Here is a 13687-nt window from a genome sequence, read left to right as displayed (position 1 = left end):
CCACTGCTCCAAGCAGCTTTCACCACCTACCTAGGCACAGTTCACGACAAAAAACCATCTGCCCCAGCAAAAAGCCACAAAGCTCAGAATTCGCAGGAACAACTTGGAAGAGGAAACCAGGAAGTGTTGGTTATCCCAGATCAACCAACCAGCCCAAACGAAAGGTTCTCGGCCCCAACTTGCAAGAAAACTTCAACAGGAGGGCAGGGGGCAACTGGAAAAGTCTGGTTCGCTGTTTCCGTGTGTGGTGGTCCCACACAAATCCCCATCAATGCACCAGTGAAGAGGCCATTTGAACCTGTAACAGCTTCTGGGGCCCAGGGCCCTGGCAAACCCCACAGATGCCTGTTTTCACCTCCCCACTGTTCCCCAGGCTTATCCAACAATGGCAGCCACGTCTGGGAAGCCTCCAAGCAGCCTACAGTTCCTGCTGTGCCCCTCAGTACAGGCGACGACCAACTGACGCACGACTGGGCTGAACCCGGAAGTGACTTCCAAAAGGGCAAAAACAGCCTTGAAAGAGCCCAGAGAGGGCAAAAATGGCCTGGAAAGGCAAGCTGCCGCTTGACATAGCCCTCATGGCTGGTAGCCACTGGTAGCGTTATCCTCCATGCATTCATCTAATCCTCTTTTAAAGCCATCCAAGATGGCGGCTGTCATTGCCTCCTGCAGGAGAGCCAGTTCCATGCACCACATAGGAAGGGACCACGAGGGTCATCTAGTCTAACCCCCTGAAATCCACTCTGATATACCTGAATTATCAGCTGACTGAATCGTCCTTGTTGTCATTCTCCCGTGAAACCTTTTTGTGGTCCTTTTGAGAAGAGCAGCCATGGGAAATCCAGTTAAATTTTTACATATGGCGGACAGAATCTGAGCGACAGCATCACAGCAACAATACTATAGGGGATAAACATCTAAAGTGTGTTTCTCCAGTGACCAGACTCCCCCTTGTTTCTGTCTACATGTAGAAAAGTCCTATATAAGTTAGGAACTAAGGACCTGGGGCTTTATCAAAAGGCTCACGAAATCTAAACTGGCTCTAGGTGAGATCTTTACATAATACACACAGCATTTTACCAATAGATGTTGTTGTTGTTTAGTCGTTTAGTCGTGTCCGACGCTTCGTGACCCCCTGGACCAGAGCACGCCAGGCACTCCTGTCTTCCACTGCCTCCCGCAGTTTGGTCAAACTCATGCTGGTAGCTTCAAGAACACTGTCCAACCATCTCGTCCTCTGTCGTCCCCTTCTCCTTGTGCCCTCCACCTTTCCCAAGACCAGGGTCTTTTCCAGGGTGTCTTCTCTTCTCATGAGGTGGCCAAAATATTGGAGCCTCAGCTTCAGGATCTGTCCTTCCAGTGAGCACTCAGGGCTGATTTCCTGAAGAATGGATATGTTTGATCTTTTTGCAGTCCATGGGACTCTCAAGAGTCTCCTCCAGCACCATCATTCAAAAGCATCAATTCTTCGGCTATCAGCCTTCTTTATGGTCCAGCTCTCACTTCCATACATCATTACAGGGAAAACCATGGCTTTAACTATACGGATCTTTGTTGGCAAGGTGATGTCTCTGCTTTTTAAGATGCTGTCTAGATTTGCCATCGCCTTTCTCCCAAGGAGCAGGCGTCTTTTAATTTCGTGACTGCTGTCACCATCTGCAGTGATCATAGAGCCCAAGAAAGTAAAATCTCTCACTGCCTCTCTCTACGTACCAATAGATACGTAGGCCATATTTTAGCTCACCCTGATGCCCTCCAGATATTTGGAACCAGCGTTCGAAATTCACCAGGAACATTTTGCACCTGGCTATTGTCCATTTGCGACCAAGTGAAGACACCCAGGCACCAGGATGGCACCTGACCGTCTCCACCAACTGGAGGTGCATGCATGCCCAGAATTTGCCCATTTTCACAGACTAACAACACATCTTGTCAAATTCTGTTATATTTTATCTGCACGACGGTAATGAATTTCAGGAACCAAAAAGTCGTATTGAAAAAGACGATTTTCGAGGCATCTGGCCCCAAAATGGCAACCACACATTCCGTTTTGGAGACCGTAACCCTGGTTTAAGGAGCCGTTTGGTGCCTAGCTTATATATCTGAGTTTCTAACGCTGTTTGGAACTACAGCCCCCATCAGCCCCAGTCAGATCACAATGAATTCCCCCATTTCGGCCCTAAGCCATGAAGAGCTTGAAAAGGTCAAAGGGAAGGGGAGGTGGCTCAGTGGGTACAGCGTCTGCCTTGCCTGAGAATGGTCCCTGGTTCAATGTCCAATGGCATCTTCCAAGGTGGCCTGGGAGAGACTCTCGGCCTGTAATCTTGGGAGTGCTGCTGCAAGCCAGTGCAGACAATACTGAGCTAAATGAACCAACAGTCTGGCTCGGTATTATAAGGCGGCACCTGAAGTTCTGAAAGCCAAAAACGTACGGCGTAAGATTTCACAGGCTAGGAGTCCGGTTTCATCAGATTCACTCAGTTGTTATCCTCCGTTGCCAGAGACACACAGGGGGAAAGGGATGGAAAAATGGTAGTAAACAGTCGGGTCACAGGGGAGCCAGGAAATGCAAGAGGCAGGAACGCTCAGGCATTTGTGCACAAACGCACACACAGACCCAGCACTGGACCCAACAGCCTCATGGGTCGCCAAGCACTCAGTCTCCAATCTTACTTATGCATTTGTTTGTTTAAAAGCATTTATATATCACGGAATATTTCCCCAAAAAAACCCCGCTACGTGGCATGTACTCTAAAAGCAAACAATATAGCCTTAAAGTGTAAGCTCAAAGCAGCAGAACAGCAATATTTAAAAAAACAAAAACAAACCATGCATCTATTTTTGCAAATGACTTTAGAGGTTTTCTTACAGCATTCACAGTGGAACCTCAAGTTACGTACAAATGCTTCGGGTAACAAGCTTCGCTAACCCGGAAGTAGTTACTCCTGGTAGTGAACTTTGCCCCGGGATACGAGCGGAAGTCGCACAGTGGCGGCATGGTGACAACGGGAGGCCCTATTAGCGAAAGTGCGCCTTAGGTTAAGAACAGTTTCGGGTTAAGAACGGACCACCGGAACGAATTACAGTGGTATCTCTGGTTACGTACTTAATTCGTTCCAGAGGTCTGCTCTTAACCTGAAGCACCACTTTAGCTAATGGGGCTTCCTGCTGCCGCTGGAGCATGATTTCTGTTCTCATCCTGAAGCAAAGTTCTTAACCTGAGGTAATATTTCTTTGTTAGTGGAGTCTGTAACCTGAAGCGTATGTAACCTGAAGCATATGTAACCCGAGGTACCACTGTAAGTTCGTAACTGGAGGTACCACTGTATTTGCAAAATAAATATATCAAGGTGAATGAAAATTTTCTGGGATAGCTCAATGAGACTCTTAATCTCAGGGTCGTGGGTTCGAATCCCATGTTGGGCAAAAGATTCCTGCATTGCAGGGGCGGCCCCTTCCAACTCTACAATTCTAGGAAAACAGAAATTCAGAAGAGTCAAACATGTAAAAACAGACTCCAAGCAATGAGTTAGCTACCATCCTCCAATTCTATATTCCCTGGTGGGGAATTAATCTAATTTGCTCCACCACAGCCAGCACAAAGAATAAGCAGTGTTGGGCACTCGCTGAGGCCTGCACTGCCATTGCCAGCTTCTGGAGCCTCTTCCGCCATCTTGCTCCTCCTCTGACTTGCTATGGCTGCCTGTCTGCCTTTCCTCTTTCAGCAACGGAGCAAGGGCCCAGTGTGAGGTTATGAAACAGATCTCTCTATTTGCCTCTGGATTGTGCTCAAGGAAAGAAGGCAAGTGTCTGGGCAGCAGTAGCAGGAGCAGCAATAGGGGGGAGAAAGTGGGGAAACTGCAAGGCATCTAATCCAAGCCCGCCCCCCAAATCTGGGCCTCATATGGATGGAATTCCTGGAATTAACTAGCCCTCATAGCATTGGAATCCAAAGACAGTACACAATCAAAGGGTATCAGTGGAGGGGATGTTGATCCATAATAAACAGGGGTGGAGACCCTTTGGCCCTCCAGATGTTGATAAAACTCCTGTCAACCACAGCCCAGAATGGCCAATGGGGAGGAATGATGGGAGTTGTGGTCCAGCAATATCTGGAGGGGAACATGCTCCCCACAGAAGCAGCTGTTACTATGGGGATAGCCAGCGTGATGCACGCCAGATGTTGGACTACAACTCCCATCATCCCTGACCATTGGCCATGTTTGCTGGGGCTCAGCAGGGCTGGAGTCCAAGATCATCTGAAGAGTCACAGGTTCCCCATCCCTGTGTTACTAGAAAATATGCACACCCTCTTAAGGCTAAATGCCATATTGGGCAGTATTAGAAACGCACCTGTACAGTGGTACCTCGGGTTAAGAACTTAATTCGTTCTGGAGGTCCGTTCTTAACCTGAAACTGTTCTTAACCTGAGGTACCACTTTAGCAAATGGGGCCTCCCACTGCCGCCGCCACGCAATTTCTATTCTCATCCTGAAGCAAAGTTCTTAACCTGAGGTACTATTTCTGGGTTAGCGGAGTCTGTAACCTGAAGCGTCTGTAACCCGAGGTACCACTGTATAAGCAAATTGCTAAATGGCACCTTGAAGCTAGGTTACGGTTGCCACAACAGAATGTCAAGGCACCTTTTTCCCTCTGATGGGATTTATCATCATTATTATTACTATTCAGTCCATTTCTATACCACTTTATATTTTAAATAACAAATCTCAAAGCGGTTTGCAACGCCTTAAACATCAAAGAAAACCATCCAGGGGGAAAAACCGAATTCAAACTTCAAGGAAAATTATTTCAGCTCAGATCCTTCTGTAAGTGACATTTTGCTTCCCCCGGTCACCAACCTGTCACCCAGAAATCTTCACGTGGTCACTATTGGATCTGCACCAGTCGCAAAACGCACCTGGCGCCTGGCTAATTTCTATCACTGATAGCGGGCATGGATTATAAGCCCCGCTCCCCAAGAAACCAAGTTAAGGAATTCGCCAATAGCATTGAAGCCACCTTAGAACGCACCCAGTTGCTCCCAGATATTACCAGACAGGGCAAATCATCTTGCATGGAAGAGCCATAGCTCAGCAGATCTGGGGAAGTCTGCTGGTCTGAAACATTGGAGAGCCTCTGCTAATCAGTGCAAAACATACTAAGGTAAGAACGGCTCAATGGTCTGAGTTGGCAAGAGGCATCTGCTAGCCCTCCAACACAGCTGCAGAGCTGCTTCAAAGTACTCTCTCCAATCTGCTCCATTTGGGGCAGGAGAGCAAGGTTTGCCCTCCGCCCTCAGTTCAGCAGAGCCATCCCTGCTTTGAGAAGCCGAGGGGGCCCCACGCAACGATTGAACAGGAGCAGTCCCCCAAAATGCGGCTGGACAGGCTTGCCACGTTTTGAAGGAAACCAAAGTGAAGCAGAGCCGGTTGCCACATTGCGAGTCCCCACCCCATACGTCCAGAGGCTGAAATGACTCCAGTGCCCCCAGAGTCTTCTACCTTCTACCTTCTATTTTATCTTTTTTAATCCAAAGAGGAAGCAGTCGTACCGTTGCATTCCATAGCTAGTACAGCAGAAATTAAATACCACCCAAGATTACAGGGCAAAGAGGCTTACATATGCACCATTATATTTAAAAAGCACCCACGCTTCTCAGAGAATCCCGGGAACTGGGGTTTGTTCTGGGTTCTGGGAATTGTAGCTCTGTGGGAGTAAGCCGCAGTTCTCAGGATTCTTCACAGGGTGGGTCGCTAGACGCAAAAGCCCCCTTTACAGGGGGAATGCGCTTTAAATGTATGGTATGTAGGTGGAATTGTAGAATTGTAGAGGCGGGAGGGACCCCCCACAATGTAGCCACTATCTCCAGCTGTGTTGCCAAATTCCAGGCCAGAGGGCAGGGTAGGTAAGGGCCATGTGCAAAAGGGGTGGTTTTTACTTTACTAAAAGACACACGGCTTGAGAGACAGGTTGCCTGCATTCAATGCACATCCATAGGACATATCATTCTGTCCTTTCTCTGGAACGTCGCTGAATGGAAAAAATGCATGATGGCAGCTAAAAGGGGAGCAGGTTTTTTCTCTCTCTCCATGTTTCCCTTCACCACCACCCCACAAGATAAATCCTACTGCAAGAACTGAGAGGGCATGCCCTCTCCAGCAAAAAGGGGGCGGTCGGGTGGGCTGGGAGGGGGGGAGGAAAAGAAGAGAACAGAAGGACAGGCCAAGGAATCCTAAACAAACACCATTGTATAAAGCAGCCAGACAGCGCCCCTCCCCTCTGAAAAAGCAAGTGTTGCAACAAGGCAGTCATCAACCTCCGCCCCCCCCCACTGCACAGTGCAGACATCACTTCCTTTTCTGAGTGTGGGGTTAGCACACACCGACACACACCTTTTCCTGGAAAATAAACCATTGCTTCTTTAAAAAAACAACAACTTTTAACCATGTTTAAGATGTTGGCAGTGAATTTTTCCAACCTGCAGCTATGGTTTTATTGATTGGAACGGGACAAATTACTGGTGGGTTAAGATTGGGGTTTTTTTGTTTGTTTGTTGTTTTCACGGATTTCGTAAAGCACGACTTTTGTGTCAGAGCAAAAAAACCACCAATAATAAAATCCTTAACCGTGCAGTCGCAATACATATCTTCTCTGAAGCAAAGTCCGCAAGGAGTTGGATGGGACTTACTCCCAGGTAAGTGTGCAGAGCATTGCAGTTTTAGTACAGTAAATAAAAGCATTCACTGAGGGGAAGGGCACTGTTTCTTTGGCAAACAGCGTACTACTGCAAGAAAAGATCTCACGGATGCAGGAGCAATCTGTCCTCAAGGCTGCAAACATATACAGTACAGCTTTTTCCCTGTGAAATGGGTATTTGATGGTGCCCAACAACAGGTTGGTTTGTCTTCTCAATTTCAAAATATGCCCCTGTAGGTAGCCCCAAAAGCTTACGGGATTCCTATTATAGATACACACTTACCTGGGAGTCAGTTCCACTGAATTCAGCGAGGCCAACTCCCAAGCAGACATGCATACAGGCTTGCACTGAGAGGACAGATTATTTTTATTCTGCCAATATAATCACTACCGGGGGGGGGGAAATGCATGGGGAAATAGAAAGGTATAGCTCTTCAATTTTTGTTTTTATTTTTAATCGCAAGTGGCCATGCTGGTCCCATTACAAAAAGGAGGAAAATCCAATAAACCGCAATACCTAATCCTAGTAATAATAATAATAGATGCAGTGCCCAGCAAGAAGAGTGCATGCGGCGTACATATTTATAATAATGAAGCTTATTATTTATTATTAAACGCAATATACCTATCAATAACAAGGATAAATAAGAGGGTTGTCTCCCCAAGGGAGGCGATTGCGCTGCCAGCTCAGGAAAGGGACCCAGAGATTCTTTGTGACAATTGTCCGCGCATATCGGTGGGAGAGAGGAAATCAAGGCGCGCGCGCACAACCCGCACCCAGCCACCCCCCCAAAAATTCATTAATTCCCGCGGAAGCTAGCTGCGGGGGGGGGGAGGAAAGCGAGGAGATGGTAGAGGACCCCCTGGGGAGCTGGCACCAAGGCAACCCCCTTTGGCGGAAAGAGGGGGCGCCCTCCGCGTACCTCCAAAGTGCGGATCTCTTGCTGGGTGAGGTCGTTGGAAGCGGCGCATTTGGTGCGGAGCCCCTGCAGGCTGGACAGGGAGATGTCGATGAGGTCCTGAAGCTGCCCGCATTGCTGCAGCGCGCAGCCGGCCCGGCCGGGGCGTCCGGAGGCCAAGCCGCCCTGGGGGGCTCGGCCGCTGCGCCCACCTCCTCCTCCTCCGGCCCCCGCTGCCCCTGCCGTCCGGCCCGCGGCGCACTCTTTCTTCTCCACCATCCTCTCGGCTCCTCTCCGCGCGGCAGACGCTCTATCCATTCCTCGGCATCGGGGAGGCGGGGGGGGGGGCTGGCGCGGCGACTCTCGGAGGGAGGGCAAGCGAGGGCCGGGGAAGCGGGTCGAGGGCCGGGCCGGAGCTAGACCATCCGCCGCCGCTGCCCGATCAAGCCCCGACGACGTTGGGCAGAATGAATTGCCTTTCCAATTGCATGCACTAATTATTATTATTTTTTTTAATGATAGTAATCAGTGCAAAAGGGTCCCAAAGTGCATCTCTCCCCCACAAAAAAAGAAAAGAAAAGAAAATTGAAAATGAGTTTATTTCCCCCTAGAGAGCGAGGAGAAAAGGGCGGCAGAAGAAGGTGGGTGGCGGCGATGCGGGGTCAGTCGCAGCAGCAGCAGCCGCGCTGCAAACTAGCGCTCTCCTCTTCTGAGCTTCGCTTTCCAGCCAGCTTTGAATATCAGCTGGGGTCCAGGTCACGGCTGCCGAGGAGGATGCTGGGAGTTGTAGTCCTGCGGTGTTGTTTTGGTTGGGAGCCGGAGGGCGGGGAGGGAGAAGGGCGGAGAGAGAGGGCGCTTCCCCTGCTGATCGCGCTCTTGCAGGCGCGCGCAAAAACAGGACGGCAGCCAAGACAATGCTGCGAGGTTGCTGCTTTTAAAACAATACTAAGAAAGTGAGGAGGAATTAAAGAACCTTTTAATGAGGGTGAAAGAGGAGAGCGCAAAATATGGATGAAGCTCAACATCAAAAAATCGAAGATCGTGGCCACTAGTCCCATCACCTCCTGGCAAATAGAAGGGGAAGAAATGGAGGCAGTGAGAGACTTTCTTGGGCTCCATGATCAGGCACGAAATTAAAAGACTCCTGCTTCTTGGGAGAAAAGCAATTACAAACCTAGACAGCATCTTAAAAAGCAGAGACATCACTTAGCCAACAAAGGTCCATACAGTGGTACCTCGGGTTAAGTACTTAATTCGTTCTGGAGGTCTGTTCTTAACCTGAAGCACCACTTTAGCTAATGGGGCCTCCTGCTGCCGCCACGCCGCCAGAGCACGATTTCTGTTCTCATCCTGAAGCAAAGTTCTTAACCTGAAGCACTATTTCTGGGTTAGCGGAGTCTGTAACCTGAAGCATATGTAACCAATACTTTGGCCACCTCATGAGAAGAGAAGACTCCCTGGAAAAGATCCTGATGTTGGGAAAGATGGAGGGCACAAGGAGAAGGGGACGACAGAGGACGAGATGGTTGGACAGAGTTCTCGAAGCTACCAGCATGAGTTTGACCAAACTGCGGGAGGCAGTGGAAGACAGAAGTGCCTGGCGTGGTCTGGTCCATGGGGTCACGAAGAGTCGGACATGGCTAAAGAACAACAACAACAAACCTTTTAGGGAAGGTTAGTGGCTGAAAGAGCTGTGAATCAGGAAGTCCCTGGTTCAGATTTCGTGCCTGCTGCGAGCTTCGCTATATAGAAGATGGCTTTATTCCAGCTTCAGTCTTCCTGTCTGCAAAAGGGTTTAGTGGTATCATCATCCCTTACAGGGCTGTTGTTAAGGATTATAACTATAGATAAAATGCGTGTGAAGTGCTTTGGATGCCTTGAAAGCGCTGTGCAAAGGCTAAGTGATAGTTTGGGTTGGTATTATTGCGTTGGATGCTGATGATGAAGGAGTTGGGTGGCAAGCAGATTGCAGGGTTTGGCAGCGTGAGTGCGGAGGGATGCTGGGATGCACCACCTGTGGAACTCCTGCCTAGGTGTTTCATACCCCTCCAAATTTAAGCAAAAGAAAGGGAAGGACTAAGACATACTGCAGCTCTTAAGGGAACTACTATCTTGATCCAGTCCAATCCCTTGGCACTATGGGGTTTTACTTTTTTTAATTTATTTTTATTATTTTATTTTATTTTTATTATTACCCTTTAATTATCCTCCTGTTTAGGTTTTTCCTCTGTCTCATTCATTCATTTATATATTGCATTTATGCCCCACCTTTTCTTCCTCCGTGGAGCTCAAGGTGCTATACCTGTTGCTGGAATGACTCCAGAGACATTCCTGGCTAATGCCGAAGAGCGCCGCGCTTGCGAGGCGGGCCATCATGCCTTTCTAAAAATTACCTTCCCAACACGTTCCATAAATACATCAGGGCAGCGTGTTTACACTCTGTAAAGAGACGACGAGTGGCCTTTTCACACTTGAAGCGGGCACTTGCATAAACTGACTTCTTTGGCCAACATAAACACTTAAGCGCATGAGTCGTGTGGGTTCCTCAGAGCACCCTGAGAGGCCTGGTGCTGTTGTGGTCCCAGCTGGGCAGGGCGCCCCATGGCAGAATAAGGCAGGAGGGCTCTCTTGCCAACGTGGGCTGTGAACCCCCCCCCCACTGGAACAAGTGGAACAAAGGAAGTGGGGGGAGCTCAGGGGTACAGAACATGTGCTTTGCTTAAAGTGCATGGCTTAAAGTGCATGGCTTCCTGCAAAGAATTCTGGGAACTGCAGTTTTTTTAAAGGGTACCAGGAACTGTAGCTCTGTAGGCATAAACCTGTTATGTACTGAGTTGAATAGGATCCAAATTGCAGCAGTCTGATTGGTCCTAGAACAATAGGATTCAGAATGCAGCAGTCTGATTGGTCCGCAGGAGCCACCCAATCCAACTCCAGGTGGAAGTGGATCCGCAACCTGATTGGCCTACAGGAGAATCCCGGAACTAGCCAATCATGTGGGGCCCATTGTGTAAAGAATGTATATAAAGCAGACATTTCAGAGGAACTTCCATTCCCCCTCACTACTATGAGCTGAATAAAGAGCATGAAATCCACACTCAACTATTGCAAAACCACAGCTTCCAATATTTATTTCTTTTGCGGAGGGAGACGTGTTTTAAATGTAAGAACTTCTCCCCTCCCAACAGGCCAAATTTCCTTAGGGGGAAGGGTTGGGGCTAGACACCTAAATAGGCAGAGCTAAAACACACACCTTGCATTCATACCCATCCTCAGGGGTAGCCAATGTTGTGCCTTCCACATGTTGCTGACTGCAACTTCCATAATCCCTAGCAACTGGCCATCCTGGCTGGAGCGGATGGTGATTGTAATCCAACAACATTCAGAGGGGAGTCCTTAGGATCACAGAATTGTACAGTCGGAAGGGGTCCTGAGTGAGAACTATCTAGTCCAGCCCCCTCCTTGATCTTGTTCCTCTTCCAGCTGCACTTGTTGTCCATGTTATCTGCCCTCCTCCTCTGGAACGTTATATGGCTCCCAGCCATATAATTTGATCTGATCCAATGCTCAACCATAGGACACCCAAAGCATTAAAGAGAGCTGCTGAGCATAGGCAGAGTACTTTACTTGCAAGCGTTTAAGGGGGTAAGGCTTCTGAGTCAGAGGATGGTGCAACAGCTCAGAGAGGCCGTCAAACCCTTAAACCTCGCTGGTGGGTGTGTTTGCATCGATTTCTGTGTTCCACTGGGAACATTTGGCTTAATAAATAGCATTTGCCACAGAACAGGCCACAGTCCTCTTTGATAATGTGCCGAAAGAACAGGCTCGTGTGAGGAAGCGATGTGCTGACTAAACATTCTCTCTCCCCCCAAAAAAAATTTAGCATGAATGTCTACGTCCCCACATTCTTCCCCTTGGCTCAAAGGGCCCAGATGGTGTTAGCTGGGAGGGGGCGGGAAAAGAGAAAGAGAGTCAGAGAGAGGCTTTGGGTCCTTGGACGAAGATTAGACAAAAGACAAATGCATGCCTTTTGCAGACAGAACTGAGAGGAGGAGATGGCAAAGTGGGGAGCCTCTTCTCACAGGGAAAGCCATTGTTCCCTCCAGAAGGAAAAAAAAAGAGAGAGGGAGGGAGGGAGAGACTTTTAACACATGACTGCAACTTTTGAGTGTTGGCTTGGGGACAGTGGATGGAGAAACATTTCCATTCCTCACTCATAAGACAAGAACTCCTGGATGCCCAGCGAAGCTGAAGATTGGAAAATTCAGGATTGATAGAAGAGAAAGTGCAAGAGTTCACGCTGTGCAATAGTTAAACGATAAAACTCACTCCCACGGGACGCAGTGGTGCCACCAATTTTAAAGGCTTTCAAAGAGGATTGGGGAAATTCATGGAGTCTTCCATAAAGGTCTGAGCAGTGCTATACATTAGGCCAAAAAGACAATGTATTTACCTTTTTTTTTAAAAAAAGTGAGGGGTGGAGAGAGAGAAACAGTAAAAAGAAAGAAAGAAATTGAAGCACTGTGCAAGTCCCTGGGACTAACATTAGGCAGAATTTGGAACTGCGTCCCTTTAAAGTACATTCTTTCTGTCAAAGAATTCTGGGCACTTTAGTTTGCCCCTCGCAGAGTTTACAATTCCCAGCAACTCTTAGCAAGCTACAGTGCCCAGAATTCTTTGAGGGAGAAACTTTGCTACAAATGTACCTTAAAATTATACGGTGGTACCTCAGGTTACAGACACTTCAGGTTACAGATGCTTCAGGTTACAGACTCCGCTAACCCACGTGAAGATTTCTGGGTGCCAGGTTGTTGACCGGGGGAAGCAAAATGTCACTTAGACAAGGATCTGATCTGAAATAATTTTCCTTGAAATTTGAATTTGGTTTTTTTCCCCTGGATTGTTTTCTTTGATGTTTAAGGCATTGCAAACCACTTTGAGATTTGTTTTTTTAAATATAAAGTGGTATAGAAATGCACTAAATAATAATAATAATAATAATAATAAATCCCATCAGGGGGGAAAATGTGCCCAGACATTCTGTTGTGGCGACTGTAACCTAGCTTCAAGCTGCCATTTAGCAATTTGCTTATACAGTGGTACCTCGGGTTACATACACTTCATGTTACATACACTTCAGGTTACAGATTCCGCTAACCCAGAAATAGTACCTCGGGTTAAGAACTTTGCTTCAGGATGAGAACAGAAATCGCAGCGCGGCGGCGGAGGGAGGCCCCATTAGCTAAAGTGGTACCTCAGGTTAAGAACAGTTTCGGGTTAAGAATGGACCTTCAGAACAAATTAAGTTCTTAACCTGAGGTACCACAGTAGTGTGTCTGCAGCCAGGGCAAATCCACACTCAATGCACATTTAAAGCACATTTCTCCCAAATAATCCTGGGAACTGTAGTATAAGGATGCTGGGAATTGTAGCTCTGTGAGGGAGAAAGCACAGTTAAAACAAATCCACTTCTAAAAACAACAACGGGCTTTTTGCAGTTTGGAAAGTTACAGGGAAATTCATTGAAAAGTGAGCAGTTGGCCCAACAAGAAGATGTGTAAATGTTGTTGTTTAGTCGTTTAGTCGTGTCCGACTCTTCGTGACCCCATGGACCAGAGCACACCAGGCACTTCTGTCCTCCACTGCCTCCCGCAGTTTGATCAAACTCATGCTAGTAGCTTCAAGAACACCATCCAACCATCTCATTCTCTGTCGTCCCCTTCTCCTTGTGCCCTCCATCTTTCCCAACATCAGGGTCTTTTCCAGGGAGTCTTCTCTTCTCATGAGGTGGCCAAAGTATTGGAGCCTCAGCTTCACGATCTGTCCTTCCAGTGAGCACTCAGGGCTGATTTCCTTCAGAATGGAGAGGTTTGATCTTCTTGCAGTCCATGGGACTCTCAAGAGTCTCCTCCAGCACCATAATTCAAAAGCATCAATTCTTCGGCGATCAGCCTTCTTTATGGTCCAGCTCTCACTTCCATACATCACTACTGGGAAAACCATGGCTTTTACTGTACGGATGTGTAAATACCCTGTAAATAGATGTGTAAATACCCTGTAAGTAAATACCCTGTAAGTAATGTGTAAATACC

General features: G+C 47.9%; 2 protein-coding genes across 2 annotated transcripts in view; both read right to left on the bottom strand.

Moving 5' to 3' along the window:
- Positions 1-8387, bottom strand: part of KSR1 (kinase suppressor of ras 1) — a 110443-nt gene extending 102056 nt beyond the window's left edge. The window contains 1 exon segment of the mRNA XM_082201330.1: positions 7620-8387. Coding sequence (XP_082057456.1) covers positions 7620-7913 — 294 coding nt within the window. The 5' untranslated portion in view covers positions 7914-8387.
- EVI2A (ecotropic viral integration site 2A) overlaps positions 1-13687 on the bottom strand; it is a 243873-nt gene that overhangs the window by 59848 nt on the left and 170338 nt on the right. The gene's annotated exons all lie outside the window — the stretch shown is intronic.

The sequence above is a fragment of the Podarcis vaucheri genome (genome assembly GCF_965113315.1).
Source record: "Podarcis vaucheri genome assembly, chromosome: 15".
NCBI lineage: Eukaryota > Metazoa > Chordata > Lepidosauria > Squamata > Lacertidae > Podarcis > Podarcis vaucheri.
This window is presented reverse-complemented; position numbering and strand designations above follow the sequence as displayed.